Genomic DNA, 18,464 nt, shown 5'->3' on the forward strand with positions numbered 1-18,464 from the left:
AGATCAAAAACCCTATCATTTCATAATTGTTGTGCTCAAGACAGCTTCCAACCATCACATCACCCACAAGTCCTTCCCAGTTTGCATCTCTTTAGAAAACACAAGCTGTTTGGACATTATAGGTTGCACATATTTCCAATTACCACATGGCGGCAGTGGAGCTACACAGAAGAAACTATTATCACATAATTCTTTGAATCTTATTTTAGGAATTTTTAAAAGGCTATATAATACAGTGGATGTTGCTTGTGTAAATTAATTGTGTATTAGGGGCACATGCCTCTTAACTACATGTTTTTAAACAGGAACTTTGCTTCTTTCCATATATATGAGTATTTCTCAGGGTAATTTTGTTATTTTTGCTGATTTTCTTGATGCTATTCTATTGTTTGCCATGCTCAAATGATTTTTTTTTCCCATTGACTAATTATAAATGCACAGAAGCATATTTTCCATATAGTTGCTACATGGTGTTGAACAGAAAAAGCACACAATGCTACTTGAAAAAAATTAAGCACACCGCTAAGAGTAAATTCTTAAGCTGTATTAGCATACAAATGATGTTTAAAGCTATCAAAATATTTTGACGTACACAGATGAACTAAAAGCCATCATTCCAAATAAGTCTGGTTATGCTATAAAGTCACTGTGTGCGCAGAATAAGACTAGGAAGTTATTTGAAAGGCATATTCCAAATTCATGCCAAATGAAAAAGGTATGAATGTCAAACTTACCCTGTAACCAGGGTCTTCCATTATGTCACAAGAGGCAGCATTAACATTTGTGTGCCACATTGTCTCTTTGATGCTGCAGCCATACATAAATACATTCTTTTTACGTGAGTGGCCATGATAATCGCAGTAAACCTACAAATAACCATATACCAAAATAAAGCCACGGCACATAAATTTTAAAAATCTTCATTTATCCTTCTATTGCATTTATATTTTCACTGTTGAAAGTTCCAAAAAATTATCAAACAAAACTCTTTATATGATAAACTTTTGCATTATGAAGAAAAGGTAGGATTCTTCTATGGAAGATTTAACCCTCTACCCTAACTACAAAAACAGATTCAGACTTAGAAATCTGCAAAAGCTCACTTCACCAAGTCACATTTTTAAGTGTGATACATGGTAAGACCTTATGAAAATGTTTGTTTTATAGAACAGCTAAGTTTAAAAGCTTCAGAATTGTTTATACAGACATACTCACCAGAGGTAAATGTTTAATAGCAGCCAGATATTGCAGTAAGCCTTTAGCATGGTAAATGGTGGGATGCAGATCTGGATTTGGATTTTGCCACTGTCTGTTTAAGTCTTCTCCACTTAAAGAGCAACGGTGGCTATTGCAGGGGAAGAAGGAAAAACACATGATAATACATTTGTATTATCTGAATACTTTTAAATAAGCTTCCCCCATAACCTCAAGTTTTAGTTGTTACCATTGCTTCTTTGGAAGAGCCTGGTAAGAAAGAAACTTCAATTTTATAACACTGATTAATGGAAATGTATAGAAATATTTGAGTTTTTATTTTTAAGCCATGTTACAGAAAACATAAAAATAAATCAGAAGTGGCTTCTCAGATGAATTCAATTGTAATCTTGCCTATGTCCTCTTGAAACTGAAAGCTTGTGATTTTATTTAAATGCTAGTTCAAAATCAGTAACTTCAAACATATGGTATCTTTACAGTTTTGGTGTGTTCACTTCTGTAACAAATACTAATGTCAACCAGAAATCTAAGGTTTCAACATGAAGTCAACAGGAGATAGCCAGCTATTAGGAAAATAAGGAAACAATACCAAAAAACAGCAAACAAAGAAAGATCATCTCTGTATTCAGCAAACTTTCAGCAAGAACTGTTTAGGTTGCAGAAATCTACATTTGTACAGTCATTTTCAGTACATTAGTCTTTTGATTGTGTCTGATTGGACAGATTTGTTAATTGTCCCTGCATTAAACTTTCACTTACAGTCTGAATGATTTAATTCCAGGTTTTCAGCTACATGCATATTTTTATGTATATAAAGAGAGGGTTCTACTCAAATCTATCATTGCTTTGAATGTGTTTGTTTTGTTGTTGGTTTTTAGGAAAAACTTCTAAAATACTACTCATAACTAGGTAAGAAAGAAGTGTGGATTCACCATACTGGAATTACCATTTTATAAGAACTCCCTGTAATCAATATAGACTGCTGAATATTTACTGATTGCAGTATCAGAGTGTTCTGAAATATTCCTTGGATTTAGTAAGAAAAGTAGTAGTAAATGAAAGTATTGCCATTAGGCTATCATAAATTCAGGATACTCTCTTACTGACCTAATACAGTTCTCCCCTTTAATAACACCTGATAAAATAGCCACTTCCATAACATCCTTCTAAAAACTACAGGAAAAAAAGGGAGAACTACATAAAAAGCTGAATCAGATACAAGAACTTACTTTTCATGATAAATATGAACTTCTCATACTTTTTCTAGAAGCAGCTGTGCTATCATATACCACTCTACACCTATCCAAGACTGTGGACAGTAGTATTTTCTAGTAGTTCAAAGAGACAATTAAAATTACATCAAATCACCCATGAAAAAATGAATATATATTTATAAACTTTGAATTCATGGAACAACTGCACCTACCTTGGAAAGCCAAAAAATGGAAAACTAAGGTCTAGTAATTTCCTAAGTAATTTTCTTCATATTAAATACTGCTTTGTGTTAAATATATTTATGTTTTGGGATTAGTTTAGATTTATTAATTTTTTTAATAACAGATTCAAAGACTTTGTATTACAGGTCAAATATCTGTAAGTAAACTTATGCTTACTTTCCATTGATGACACCATCCGGATTGAGCATAGGAATAATTTTGAAAATATAAGATTCACGTAAACTTTGGGCATTTGGGTTATTGCTCATAAGATATTCCAGTGTTCCCTTCATAACCCAGCTTGCATTAGTCTCTCCAGGATGTACACGAGCGGATAGGAAAATATAAGGACGATTCCCTAAAAAGAAGCATGCACAGAAGTTGCAAAATAAGACTCAAGCTAATTAAGCAGTCTGTTAATTGAAGAGAGGAAAAGACAGCCTCATTTATTACAAACCACAATAGATTATTTGGGAGTTATTTTTCAGTATATTCAGATAAATGGGGAATTCTTGATACAGCTTGCCAGAATATTGTTATAAGGACTGCTAATTACAGAATTCTCACAACTGAACTTTAAATTCAATCCAAGACACATGAGCATAACCAGCTTGAGCTGGTGATTATGACATGATGAGTTTGATGCCTTTTTTTTTTTCGCAATAGACAAAAAAAAATCTGGTGGCAGGGGAGAATAAAACAGAATGCTGTTATGACCAAAGTGTAGTTCAAATCACAGTAGCTTAGACATGACTCTAGCTTTAGCTCTAGGAACAATTTTTTTGGCAAGCAAATATGCTGAACTTTTGGAGACAAAAAAGGAACTCAGAACTCAGGTATCCCTTTCCAAGGTGTGTTGCCTGCAAAATGCTACATGCAAAAATATCTAGCAACTTATTTAATACTTGAAAGAAAAAGTCACTTGTAAATATCCTTGACTACCACATGTATTTTTAAATACAAAACAAATCCTGAATATGAACACCCTTCTAATCTAATGAGATTCATTAATCTTACTTTACATTGCTACTTTTACAATGCACAGTGTTTAATACTAATTATTTTTTTTCATAAAGAGATGTTTTTCCATTCTTTTCAGTTGATGAGAAAGAAAAATCATACTTACTAAACTGACAGATATGTTCATAGTAATTTGACTCTGGCATGGCTGTAATAGTGACTAAGGGACAACTGTTGCCAGCCAGGGTCTCACAGAGAACATCTTGTCGAAAATATATCTGTTGAGGGTTGTGCATAGATTCCAACTTCTGAAGATGCATCTTCATCCCCAAAATAATGGAAAAAAAAATAGATCAAATGTTTTGCAATCATTTATGACAGCTTATTCCATGTGTCCTGTTTAATCCTCCTTTCTTTTTGTCATTCTAAACAGTGTTAAAGCTTCCATGGTAATTTTGACCATTAAATACCATTCTCTGTATCTCTAACAAATTGAATGCTTTTCTTTATATAGCCTGTTGTTACAACTGCTTTGAGGCAGATGAAGGCACGGAGAGCAGATTTCTTGGTTTTCTACCAAATGAAACTGTAAGGGTATGTGGAAGGTGAGCGCCTGTGATTCATTAAGGTTACCCAATCAGGGACCTTTTTAGTGCAGAAGATAACAAGTAAAGGGGGAAGTAATAAACAGGAACAAGAGAGAGACAAACCTGGTAAGCAAGATATAATAGAAACAATGGCCAAGATCAAATGTCTCCAGGCATTAAACTGATGGGCCTGGAAAACTACGGACAAAGCTTTGGAGAAAGCTATTTGGACTAGCCAGTGAGTTTGAGGACCCAGGTCCAGGCAGGGTTACCAAGCAGGCAGAGTCATGCTGGTATCTGGGAGGGACCACGAGGCAGAGTGCCTGCCAGATGAGCATGTGCACCCATGTGCCAGTAAGCATCCATCTGGACTAGCCTGCAAGCAGAAGGCCTGTACAGCAGGTAAGAGGAATGAGGATCAGGCAGGTGATTGCATGGACAGATGGGCCATAGCAGCACCCCACAACGTGTGTGTGCTTGTGAATCTAGGGGAGGGGGGTGCTTTCACTAGGAACAGCAATCTTTACCAGCTGGAGAGAAGGAAAGAGACTTGAAACTAAGTTTAAAGTGAGTCTTGGAAATGTTAAATGAGTGCTGTTGAAGGCAGCACCTTGTCTGTGCCAGTCTGTGTAGCTGTGACACTGGGGAGTGGGTGGGTGGGTGTCAGTCTGTCTCTGTCTAGGTTACTGCTACTACTGACTGAACCTGCAAACAGGGAAGCAGCAGCCACATCCATCAACGTGGGACAGAGACCCCTGGGTCCCTCAGCTGGGCTCCAGCAGCGGGTTAGGCAGAAACCCCAGGCCTCAAAGCTGTTGGAGGCAGCAGCTGCTTATATATTGCCATCAGGGATGCTTCTTCAGGGAGAAAATACTCCTTTGTAAAAAGCTTTGCTCAACACAGTTTCATATTAGCCATTGAATCCCCAAGCACATTTTTAATACTATGACAAAAACAACTACCTGAAATTCCAACCAAGTTTTGCTTGGTACTAAAAGCTTTACAATACCCCTTTTAGGTAATTCATTATTCTGAAAATGTCCCTAATTATCTTAAATAATTGTAACTTGGATAAATCTGTTATGAAAAGGTATGCATACATAGCAGGATATGAGTCATTTGACTCAAAATAAATAAATAAATAAAATTCAATTAATAGTTTTCCAGACAATTATGAATTGTGATTCTCAGAAAAACCTTTTAGCCTGAAAGGAAGCATTTATTTTTCCAGTTACTGTTTTTTTTATAACAACCTACACATCACCATTCTAAGTACTAATATTTTATAATCCTCAATTTCAAGCAGCATTTTGAACTCCATAGAAAGAAGTGAAAAGAAAGCAATCATGAATGCTTATGTATCACATTCTCTAAATGTGTAAATATTTATCTTTGTAATGGATCGTAATCTTCTCACCTTTAAAGTTGAGTATGTATATGGATAATGGTAAGCAAAGTAGCAGACATCATCTTTATGTTGAAAAGTCACTGTGAACGTAATCGTGTAATAAGATTTTCCTTTCTGACCCCCAGCAGCAATCGAACTTCTTGAAAAATGATTCCTAAGAGTAAAGTGAAGTTAATAGACATACTAGAACACTTCTCGTTATCGTTGATTATTTCTGAACCACATTGTAAGAGCAAGAAAATTTTTAGGGATTTTATTTCTCTTTCCTGTTTATCCAGGTTAAATCCACTCTTTCCCATCATCTGTAAGATACTTTATCACAGTAGGGATGCACATGCATTCACATCAGGAAGATGCGAATACACAAACAAACAAAAAAGGAAGTAAACAACTGTTGACCAAAAAGGGTAACACAAGGATATGCTGTTACCTTCTCATCCTGTGTTTTAGGATTGCTCTACAATGACTGCATGATTAAATAGAAAAAAAAAAAAAAAACTAAACACGAACACCACTTCATAAATCTTACTGGAAATCACCATTAACATTTCAGTAAACAGGTATACGCACATTCCATAGAAAGGTTCTCTAGAATAGTATGCAATATATGATGAAAGATGAACTACTTAGCTGTTTGCTAAAAAAGAAAAAAAGCACCCTATATGTTGGTCACTTGTGTTATTCTCTATAGCTGAGGAAGAAAACGGTGTTCAAAACCAAACTATTAAAATGTAATTATTAAAAGTCAGAACCAAACATTTTTCCTTAAAAATTCTACTTACACTAATCTTCAGTAAAAGCTTTGGCGTATGTTTGATGGGTGTACTTACTTATAGTAACAAATATCTGTCCCAACACGAGTCCAAGATGGTCGAGAATTTAATGCTTCCTGAACAGAATACATAAGGGGCTGCATGCCTTAAAGGAAAAATGCATCTCATTTTAATGCTTAACCTTAAACATCAAGCTCTTATAAGTAATGGACCACATCAACATTTTTATGTGAGTCTCCAAACTAGCTATGCTCATTTACTACCAAAGAGTACACTTTTATGAATATCTAAATATTATACATTCTTTCAATCAGGTCACAAAAGACTGTCCTTCCTCCTAGTTTTCAGAAAACAGCAAATTAAAACAAACAGATCTACACAAGGTGAAAACGAAATGTGTAACTGAAAGCTGTGGTTAGCACAAATGATAATCCATGAAAATCTAGGGTTCTACTCTATCCAATTCACCTATACAAAAAAGGCTTCAAAAAGAGTTCAAAAAAAAAAAAAAAGACTATAATCCATTCACATGGATAGCTGTAAAAGTAACTGATGTTTCAGAACGATAATACTCTTTTTTTTTTTTTTACAGTAACAGTTTATATTTTTGGAAGAATATAGTTAAGTTGAATACTTCATATCAAGTTGGAATAGAAAATTATATATCTTAATTGAACAGTATTTGCTACTTAGGTAATTAGTCAAATATATTGACTGATTCAGTCAATATACTTAAAAAACAAAAGTAACTATTAAGTGTTTGAAACATACGAACGAAGATCTAAGGTAACTGGTGAATACAGAATTTAAAAAACATTTTACTACTGGTCAAACTACTTGGGTATTCCTGGATTCTACCAATGTGAATTATAAATTATGACAAAGACTGATGTGATGTTACTCTATCCCAGGTGTTTGAGGATGAGTGGGAGAAGGGATTTTCTCTTTCTCCTCCTCAAATGACTAAAAGAAAGAATTCTAGAATATCCATCAGAAAAAAAAAAAGTTTTTACACTGAATGTCTGAATTCCAGACAAATAGAATAAAGGCATATCAGGTAAGCCAGTATTTTTGGATGAGGCACAACCATGAAACAATAATAGCTAGAGACTACAGGGGTCATTTACAAAGCATGGCAGTTCAGAGACTTAGGATTCCTTCTCAAACACGATGTACCTCTCCTCCTATCAGTAAAACAAAGCTGTCTGAGAACGTGTCCACCTACTTTCACTTCTGAAAATACACCTTTGTTCAGAAAGGGATTAAAGACATTAGCTGTCATTCTCCTCCACCTGTGCAGGTCAACAGACTTTGGTGGTGTCATCCCCACAAGAGTCTTAACATAAATTTTAGCTGCAGCCACCAGTAACATTCTTCAACCAGAAACGTGGTTTCACTCACAACACAAAATTTTAAAAACTGACAGTCAGTGTTTTAAGATGTTTTTTTCTTTTTACCGAAGCTTGTCAAAACATTCTCTAATAAAGCTATTTAAAAAATCTGATCTGTAAGAAAACACAATTGTACCAGTCCCCAGGAGGCTTAAGGGGGGAGGGGAAAGGAAGCAGCTTAGCTGTCTAGTACAGAGCTTTTTCTACATATTTCTTCTCAAAGTATGGGAAATATATCTTACCGTAGTTAAACTGACTGTTTGACTTTTCACAGTTGATGATGTTAAACCGGTAACCAATGCCTGTTTTCATTCCACTGACTTCAAAGTAAAACCATTGATGATAATGATTGCTATTTATATCTGAGTTCAGAATTAGATCATATTCGTTTCTAAAGATTAACAAAAACAAATTAATCTTTTTTAAAAAAAAATCAGAAATGAAAAGCCTTGCATGTAAAAAGAAAAGCGGAAATATCTTACTTTCTGATTTGAATAACTTTGCGCAAGTTTCCAGATTCAAACTTGGAATTAAACTTCAAAACATCTGCTTCCTCTGGCACTGACCAACTAAGGGTACAAAAAGAAAAGAGGTCAAAATAACTAAAGCAGATTTGACTAAAACAAACTCATTAGGTTAATTTTAACCCACACTCGGTAATTCAGAAATTATTTTGAACATTTCCACAAATATATCTTGAATAGCAGAAACAATGTTACATTAGAAGAAACTTCTAGTGAAGTCTATCATAACGCTGCTGTTTTTAAAATTCCAAATCACATCATCGAGAAAGAGAATAGGCTTAGACTATTATTTTAGTATTGTTTTCAGTGGGGTAAAAACTTACCTGGAATTATCAAGGTCATATACAACTCTGTCTATAATGTCATTTTGATGAATTAGCCTTTCAATATCTTGAGCGATTTTTGTCCTAAAATAAAAGAAGAATGACTATTTAAATTGTTGCATACTGTTTCCAATTACAAAAGAGAAATTACCTCATACAACAAGGAAAACTAACGTTAAGATGAAGACAGTGGGACAGATTTTCAAAGAGACCTCAGCCTCATCCCCACTTATGTGCACGAATTATAGGTGTACTTCAGTTTAAACACCTGCATTCACAGCTGACTGATTTCAATATCTGTATGTGAGGGAACTGAGTTTTCATGCACACAACCCACCGGGTTTTATCTTATGAGAAAAAAACGTACCATTTCATAATGTATAGTAGAAGCAGGAATTACTCAAACATTACTTATGTTAATGCTTTAATCTAGGACAGCACTTCATAGTATTAGTAACTCACTTGAGTCCTATCATAACTAAAATTAAAGAGTTTTAGAGAGTAGGTCGTGCAGTGAGTGTGTTAGTGCACTAGCTTTTCACCTCTGGAGATCTACGTTCATTTATCGACTAGGTAACAAATAAGAATGAATTTGGTGATGTCAGCCAAATGCCATGTGTATGTTTATCCAGATCATAAAACCATTGCACAACTGGCAGTATCTAGGTCCTGGTTTGGAAAAGTAAGTATGTTTTGCAGTTCAAGAATGAAATATAGTGGCAGAGCTGTGTGGAAAAGCTTGCACAGCACCTGCAATAAGAAGAAAAGGAGGCAGATTAACAATGAAGAATACAGGAACAGAGTTGTAAAGAACGTTCAGGCTGGAAACTGTCCATTTAATTAAGATAAATATTGTTGACAAATGAGAAAAAGAAGGTAAGCACAGAACTCTAGGACCTCATTAAATTAAGAGTAACTGAAAAGTAAGCAAGTCACAAGTCCACCATACTGACAGAACTGTAAAAATGCTGACTCACCGCCACCTATTTCACCAAGTTCAGCTCAGGGCAGAACAACACATTTTTGATCTTACACAAATCATTAGCTCTCAGCGTGCTTCAGTTTCAAAGGGTCATAATACTTTCTACTATCACAGCAGTTGTGCCAGAATAAAATCCATTACTGAATAGCAGACATTTAAAATACCAGAAAGAACAAACAAATGGTATTCAAGATGCACACTAAAAGGCAAAGTTGTAGTGGGTATTTTCAGGTATCAAAAAAATCAAGAGATAGGAGAATCTATTTCAAGATAATTAAAGGAAAAAATACAAAAAACAATACTGTTGACACACAGCTCTGTGTTTATAGGCCATTTTTTGTGGATCCTGATTTACCTAATGATCACTTCTAAGAGCCAGAGGATTAGAAAATATTAAAGTGTACAGAAAAAAAATAAAAAAAATAAGGAATAGAAAAAAGGTGGAATTTAATCCCTAATTCACAGGTAATTTCATTAAATAATATTTTTCTTTTCTGAATAGTAGAAAAATAAAGAAGACTGCTGTTATTATCAGATGGTATTTTTCAAAACAATAATCCTTTGGTGAAAAATTGGGTAAGAAGTGTAAATGAAAATCTAAAAGCACTCCAAAGTACAAATCCAAAAATGTTGCATCTCCTAGCACATCACAAGAATGAAACAGGACCCAAACCCCACATATGTCTAATGAAAAAAAAGAACACCCACTATCTCCCCCTCTCCAACCCTTGTGATAAGTTCTTTAATTAAGAGGATGGATTAAGGCAACACATTGTTTTCCAGAAAAGACGTAGCTGACAAGCAGTAACTAACTGCTTACAGTGAAGAGAACATAAATCCCACTGAATGCCAAAAGAATTTGGACACTAATTTGCAAAAGACTTAAAAGCTTCTCCATGTCCTCTACCAAACTCATTATTAACACCTTTCTGCAAATTTAAAATTCCTAAAAAGATTAAGCCCTCTTCAAACAGATTCCTTTCTCAGAAATTTGTTACATTGCAATAACAAGACCAAGTCCTTTCTAGAAAACCAAATTCTTAGAACAGTGTACCTTAAAAAGATTACATGGGAGTTTTGATTCAAGCTTAGCACTGTAAGATGAAATTTCATACTCGTTTCACAGATGAGCTAAAGTGTATTTCCATCATACATAGTATACCCCAACAAAAATAAAGCATTTTAAAGCTAAAACAAATATCATATAGAATTACTCTCACAGTTTAGAAATCTGGTTTATGTACAACCTCACAAGTAGGTTTGTTTGTCAAAAGGCAGAGTTTAATACAGTGCTTTATTTCTAAGAAGAACGAGCAATGGAATGACAAATTTTATTTGTTTTTAGAGACTTCACTTGATATAATGTTACTTAGGAAAATTCAGAATGATTAAGTACTGCAAAACCCTACATGAAGATTTGCAATATTTTCTTAAAATGCATCAGAAATCAACTCATCTGTAGATCAGCTGAATCTACCTTAAAAATAAGCACATGGGGAAGGTCCTTCTCTAACACTAGCTAGCTTTCTAGTAATAGTACATATATTATGCCATTAATGTTTCAATATTTGTTCATCAGAAAGATCACCTTTTTATGACAGGTCTGAGAATCAGCTGAAATATTTCAATTCTACTGCCTAGTTTTAAAGACACTTAATCTCTTTATCATTGTAATCAATAACTAAATGTAAATATGAAGAATCTCATGAAAGTGGTTAAATTTATGGGTATGTGCTGACAGCATTCAAAATAATAATTAAGCAAGTGACAAGATCTACTACCATTACTTCTTGCAAAAATGTTCTTATGTCTTTACAGTAACTTAATTTTACACATGAGCCAGCTCTTCATACTATCTCTGCAAATTATTACCAGTGACATTCAATATTTTTTAATAATGAAAAGCTCAGCAAACAAATAATTGGTTGTGTTGACATGCTTATTCTGTGCCATTTTGCAGATCTAACACAGATTACTTCCTTAGCAGTTGTTCTGTTACACTGCAAACATTAAAACCAAATACTTAAAAAGTATTATTTTAAATTTTTTCCCACTGCATTTCACTGAAAGATAGCTTTGTTAGCACAGGAATGTGGAAAAGTGAAGTACCTTTCAACTATCAACTATTAATATTTGATAAGATCTAAGGGGAACGTTCAGGTATCTTAACTGAAAAATACTAATGCTGAACACATGAGCAGTCTAGCACATAGTCCCTTCAGTGCTTCTACAGTTCCTCTAATACAAACAGAAGGAATTCCATTCACGCACACCAGAATTTGTACTTATTTTTACAAATTTTTACTTATTTACAGGCAACACAGAGAAGCACCCAATAAAATGCATCAAGAGGAAATACTGTTGATATACCCTTACGTCCACAAGCTCTCAGTTCTTAGTTTTTTTGACTGATAAAATACACTGCAACTCATTGTTTAAGTCAGATATTCTGTAGTTAAACAGTTAAGTTAGAAAGCATCACATCTCTAGCTTTTTTCTTCTGATTTAGAAAGTGTTAAAGCATTGTGGAGTTTTTTGTTTATGTTGTTGGGTTTGGGTTTAGTTTGTTTTTAAATAAAAACCAGAAGATATATATGGGGGGATGACAGGGACAGAAAGGAAGACTACAAAGTAAACTTAGTATTTAGAAATTGGAATTACTGAATGAGAATTTGCAAAGATTCCAATTCTCTTCTTATTTAGGGCTTTGCATTGATTAATGCCTACTCACTTACCTTCAAATTGCTTTTTCAATTAAAGCAGTTTTAGATACCAAAGTAAAAATTGTATAGGCTAAGATTAACAGGCATGTAAAGATTATTTTTCAAGGGAGACAATAAGAACAAAAGGCATACAGTAACTCACCTCTGCACTCCATAAGGTCTTTCCAGAATAGGCTCTTTAAATGGGGGTGGAATATGGCCAAAATAATCTGGATAGGCCACTTCTGAATATTCAGGAATAGATTTTGTGTTTTTCACCATTTCAATATAGAGATCACAGTCGTGAACTGGCGATACATCAGAAACTTCAAGCACTACTTGTTCCCCTGATGAACTAGATCTGGAATCCTCCTCCTCCGAATCCACTCCAGTGCAACAGAGTTTTCCCAGGTGGACAGATGATCCTTCAAAAAGACTACCTCCACAGGGTGAAACATGTTCACAAGTTTTACTACATGCAAGTGGGGTAAGGCTAGCTTTGTTTTCCTTCTTTATTACACACCCTGCATAATACTGATCACTTTTTGTACTGTTCTGCAAACTGATTCTGTCCAAGCCTTTGACAATTTCTTGGCTTAGACACTGGCATGATGGAAGCAGCTTCCTTTGATCATTTTGCTGAAGCAAACTACTGTCTTTGATACTATCTTTCTTTGGTAGTTCCAGAAAGGCTGGCCTCCTATTGCATTCCTCAGTCAATAAAGGATTGCTCTCCTTCAAAGAAATTCCTTTTACTGAGAGGCTTGCTTCAGCGGAAACCTCCTCTCCTGCTGTAGGAACAACAATAGGTCCACCCAGATTTGCATCAGGTACAAAAGGCTTTGGTTCCTTAGAGACTAAGTCACATTCCTTAAAATATTAAAGAGAAAAAAAAAAGCATAAAAACAATAAACAAGTAGTTTATCAACAAGAAATGATCAAGTCATACCATTCTACTCTCAATAGCTGCACTGCACTTAAGGAAACACCTGTCATAATAAATGTTTGTCAGAATGATCTCATATCCTTTCTTACTATTTTACTTTCTGCTGTGCGCAGCAATCAGACACCAGAAAATAGATTCCCCTCATATCTGCCCACAACCCCTTTCTCAGCCATTTTAAAGCAACACATAATATTAAACTAAACAACTCACTAAACAGCAACCCTATGTGTAGCTCTAGAACTGCAAACTGTGTCCCCCTTTTTTTTTTGCTGGAGTAGCTATCCACTCAAAACAAAACCATCAAACTGTGCTTCAGAGTCAACTCTTCATGATGAGGACTGCATTGGAAATCATATACTTTACCTGAAAGTTTTCTGAAAGTTCTGGGAAAAATTTCTCATACGTTTTCAATTCTTCTAAGGGTCGTCCCAATTCCTGTCTAGGCTTCAGTTTATTAATATCAGTCTCAATATCATCATTCTGAAACAATACCAAAACAAATTAATCTTCAATCCAGGATTAATGAACTTCTAAAATAATGATAATCAGCATTTATATCTGACACAGACATGCTTTAAAAGTCAAATATCACTGTTTTAAAATGAGCTGAACCACACATTTCACCATTATTAAAAGCAGTTTGATTTCATCGGTATCTCAAAACTTCCATTTCAACAGAAACATCAGAAACATAAAACAATTTTCTTGCTTTCATCAAAATGTATTATGCACAGACATCAGACTACCCTTTACATAAGATCTATGCATAACCCAACCATCTCAACCTGACATGTAGAGATTTCATCTGACTGCAGTGACAAAGGAATAATTGCTTCTATGAAAGAAGATATTCCCTTCATCGGGTCTCATGAGTGCCTTGAATAAGTTGTCATTACAGTCTGTAGACAGATGTTTCAATCAACTCCTGAATGTATGTAACATAAAAATACAGAATAATGCTGTTCTGACTAAGTTTCCTTTCACGTCCTGACTAGAAGACGGAGAGCGGAAGAAAACCTTCCAAAAGCCATAAAACAATGGGGGATCCAATCTCTTCAATTGGCTAAACTTCAAGGTTACCTTGCTGAAAATACTGACCTAGTCAATGCCGTTCCAGAACAAGGGAGAAACTTAGAACATCTCTTACAAATTGAGTAGTGTAGTAATTAGGAAGAGAGAGCTAAGAGAGACACAAGTCAGTAACAGAAAGCTGCAAAGAGTTGTAGTGTTCTGCTCTACTGTACTCCAGCCATGTGAAGTGTGGAGGATATGTGGCTTTAAAAAAAAATTTGAGACAATCTGAACAACAAAGGTTGACATTTTAAATCAGTAGTCAACATTTTTAAGCTTCAGCAGGTATTTTGATTTTAGAAATTGTCCTGAAAACCTTCTCCACACCCTTTTCATATTTAAACCCATGGCTGTATATACAATTCAAGCAATTTAAAAAATAAATAAATAAATAATTGCTGTATCTGATTTTTGCCCTTTAGTTTTATCTCATACCAACCTTAAAATGTTGGTCCTTGTCATCCTCAATTTCAGTTTCAATTTCTGATTCTGCTTCAGCATCATCGTTGTCATCACTTTCATCTACTACATCATCCACTATGGTATGAAAAAAGTTTTGTAAGGCAGATCATTCATTTAAGGTAAAATATATGCTCAAAAAAGTGTATGTACTTGGTTTATTTTCTTTCTACTTAGCACTTGAAAAAAATGTAAAAACCAACTTGTTTTAAGTCCTGTAAAACCCCATAAATTTTAATTACTACCAGATTTAAAAACCAAAATGTTTGTTTCACAATACTGCTGACTCAATTTATTACATTTCCATACAGTTTAAGACAGAACAAAGATCTTTGGCTTAAACAAAGCAAAACAAAAACAAAAAAGCACCAAAAAAAACCAAAAACACAAACAATGCAAAACAGCACACAGCCTTTAGAAATACTTTACAGTATAGAGGTGCCAAGAACATCTCAGCATGACTTAAGCTCAGCACAAAACCAGAGCTCAGCACAAAACCCCGCAGGAAATTTACCGACTGTCAGTAAAAGGCTCACTTAGAAGTTTACAGAATCACAGTTTAGAAATTATACTGATTTAATAAGGTATTCTTAGGTATTGCTTTTACAATACTGACTATACAAAATTATAGTTTTAATAAACTCAGAGTTTTACCACCCTCCACACTCCATATCTCCTTTAATACTGAAGTTTTTCTTAAAAAATAAAAATCCTCTGTATCTTATTTCTCCGGGTTTTTCAATTATTTGTTTACAGATTTCAAACAAAGAAAAAATATCAATAGCCTACTTCAACAGAACAGGGAGTTTCAAGAGAAGTATTACGTGTATGTAACACTATATTAAGTAGAGATGTTACTTCTGTGGATTTTAGAACAGAGTTGTAAATCGCTTTTCTACTCTGAAAGTAAAACGATCTCTAAACACCTGCAGTCTGAGTCTGTCCTAAATAAACTCTGAAGAGATATGTGTCTTTTTTCATAGTTATCACATTTTGTTTCAGAAAATGCTTTGAATAAGGTATTAAAATGTCAGGCTTCATCTCTTTACTTTGGAGTAACTTTCTCGCAGCAATTCCATTATTTGTTTACCCAGATACTAAACTGTTTCCCCATATCTGAAAATGCACTAAGCATTAATTATGCAAAAATAATGAGAGGCATTCACAATAGGAATCTATTTCCTACAAGGCATCATACAAGTAGTCTGCAGATAGGTGATGCCCAAGAGATTGCAAGAGTCAGCAATGTAGAAGAATCTACTCATCATGCAAATGAAGGAAGAATCACAAAGGATTAAAATCAACACTTCAAATGGTACATGTTACTCTGATAAACTGGATGTATAGAATTTAGGTTAACAGAAAAAAAATAAGGAAAGTGTATTTCTGTAAAACAGGATGTAGATAATATGTATAATAAGCTTAAAAGAGAGCCCATATAAGTTTGCAGATAAATATGTACAGCCTATGCTTTACAATTCAGAGTTCGACGACCATTTTAGAGGATGATCATATTTAGTTCCTCTTTTTATATTATAACACCTGTAACATAACCACATATGTACAGACAAAATTGTCATCAGTTAAAACTTAATATTAGAAACTGGTGCTCCACACTAACAGCTACAGACCCTTTGCTAGCTGATAAGAATCTCACTGGGGTCTAGGTCTTAGTGGACAAGATAAACACCTGCAGCTGATTCCACCTTATATATACTGTGTTTTAGACATACTCAAAGAAAAAACATTATGAAATTACCATACCATCAGGAGGCAAATTGTACAGTTGAGCCACAGGACCGCTGGCAGGAATAACTGGGAGTTGGAAATGAAAAGCACTTTTAATAGTTGGTAAAGGAAGACGATTCTTAGGAAAACATTTTCTCATTATTAGGCTGGACGTGTTGACGAGGGGATCAAGAGTTCTTACTGCAAGGCACTCCTATTAACAGAAAAATAATGAAGACAAGAGAAAGCATCTCTCAAACTAGTAGCCAAACTGCATTTGTTTTTATAGATCTCTAAAATTCACTAATGGCTAAAATATTTGATATGAAAAAAATTTTGAAATTTGAAAACAGAAGCCTCCTTTGAAGGCTAGAACTTCTGCCGTCTGCCCTTAAATTCACCTTTTTAAAACCTAGACTTCAAAGAGAAGGCCTTAAAAAAAAAAATCAAACCACCCTCCCATAAATAATCATAGCTGAGTAAGAGTAAACAGGAATCTCCTCCTGCACCCTTTCCTTCTGCTTTAAGTAAAGAAAATAACCCTTACCCCACAATCAGGAATGATCATAAGTATCGTTAAAAACTATGACAAATTTGAGGTGATAAAGTGTTTTTAAAGAGACAAACTGAACAACAAGAAAAAGAGAGAAACTTACTTGTGAAGTGTTGTAAAGAATTTTCATCCCATTTGCATCAATGAATGCTTTTCTTCCCAATTTGATGTTCGTAACACTTTTAATACATTGTAAAACTCCTTTACGTATCAGCATATATCTGTGTCGACTATCATGACGATGCCAATCAACATAAATTGTTAAAAGCACATGCACATATCCTCTGTCTACTGCTCTCCTGGCATTTGTTTCTTTATTTAAAAAAAAAAATAATTAAGAAAGTAAATTAAAAATTGCCCAATTATTTCAGTATTACTTTCATATCTATTTTAAAATTATTCTTTTTACACCAATTATTGAACTATTGCATTTAAGGTATTATTTCAGACACGCTTGGCAGTGTTTTAAATCAACCTAATCATAAAAAATGATAGCAAGTATGTTCCCATATTTCCTGGACATTTCTTAGAAGCCCTATTTTCCTCTATGTTTGTCAGTATTGCCAAAATTTTAAGTCATTCAAAGCCACACATATATACATCAGCTGTACAAGGAGACTGCTGCACATTTAACTTAACTCCTTATTGCAATTGGGAAGTATAATTACAAAGAGGATGAACTTATATCAAACATATCAATAACACGATGTGTAATAGGCAAAATATTTCGAATCAATATGGAAATCATTAGCAGAATTTCCTCAGGTATTTCTACCTTGTTAAAATGAACCTATATGTTCAGTCATTATTGCTCCAAGACAATAAGTCTTATTACATACGACTAATAAATAATAAAATTTTCAGATTTTTTTGTCAATTAAAATCCCAATTTAAACATAAATTAGTTTGGAAAAATGAGTACTAGAAAAATTTCTCGCCTCCTCTTCTTTTTTTTTTAAACTAAACACATGCAATAAAAATAATGTATATAATAGACACCAGTAAATGCCAAGTATACATATGCTACACAATTTTAAAACACATCATTTGGTGTTTGTTTTTTTTTGCAATAACTTATTAAATAGCAACATTATTTGCTTATCTAATTTATTTTGCATTGTGTTCACATAATTGTATTCTGCCAAACAAAACTTGTATACAAAATTGTATGAATAAATCTCATCTTAAAGATAATACACACAAGAAATATTACTCCCATTAAAATTGACCAAATGACCGAGTTCAGTACTCTACATTTTGTGCTTCAGAATAACATTGCACATCATTTTCATGGTTTAACAGAAGAACAGTGTGTATTACACTTAAAGGTAATTGTAAGATAATGTAGGCTAGCAAATTAAAAAAAATAGCTTATATAAAGCCTATCTATCAATATCGAAACACTG

General features: G+C 34.1%; 1 protein-coding gene across 11 annotated transcripts in view; it reads right to left on the reverse strand.

The window, feature by feature from the left end:
• AGTPBP1 (ATP/GTP binding carboxypeptidase 1) overlaps positions 1 to 18,464 on the reverse strand; it is a 67,177-nt gene that overhangs the window by 22,220 nt on the left and 26,493 nt on the right. For 10 of the 11 annotated variants that reach the window (XR_013943077.1, XR_013943078.1, XM_080572611.1 and 7 more), the window contains 14 exons: positions 17,162 to 17,370; positions 16,542 to 16,719; positions 14,758 to 14,855; positions 13,611 to 13,727; positions 12,465 to 13,171; positions 8,618 to 8,701; positions 8,253 to 8,339; positions 8,013 to 8,161; positions 6,437 to 6,524; positions 5,616 to 5,760; positions 3,778 to 3,931; positions 2,829 to 3,009; positions 1,216 to 1,345; positions 735 to 866 (listed from right to left, as the gene is read on the reverse strand). Coding sequence is in view for 9 of the 11 variants with exons in the window: in XM_080572611.1 (XP_080428737.1) it covers positions 735 to 866; positions 1,216 to 1,345; positions 2,829 to 3,009; positions 3,778 to 3,931; positions 5,616 to 5,760; positions 6,437 to 6,524; positions 8,013 to 8,161; positions 8,253 to 8,339; positions 8,618 to 8,701; positions 12,465 to 13,171; positions 13,611 to 13,727; positions 14,758 to 14,855; positions 16,542 to 16,719; positions 17,162 to 17,370 (2,459 nt within the window). In the remaining 2 variants the exon portion in view is untranslated. The remainder of the gene's footprint in view (positions 1 to 734; positions 867 to 1,215; positions 1,346 to 2,828; positions 3,010 to 3,777; positions 3,932 to 5,615; positions 5,761 to 6,436; positions 6,525 to 8,012; positions 8,162 to 8,252; positions 8,340 to 8,617; positions 8,702 to 12,464; positions 13,172 to 13,610; positions 13,728 to 14,757; positions 14,856 to 16,541; positions 16,720 to 17,161; positions 17,371 to 18,464) is intronic. The other variant, XM_080572608.1, reaches the window with a different exon arrangement.

Source organism: Anser brachyrhynchus (assembly GCF_964034855.1).
Source record: "Anser brachyrhynchus genome assembly, chromosome: Z".
Classification (NCBI taxonomy): domain Eukaryota; kingdom Metazoa; phylum Chordata; class Aves; order Anseriformes; family Anatidae; genus Anser; species Anser brachyrhynchus.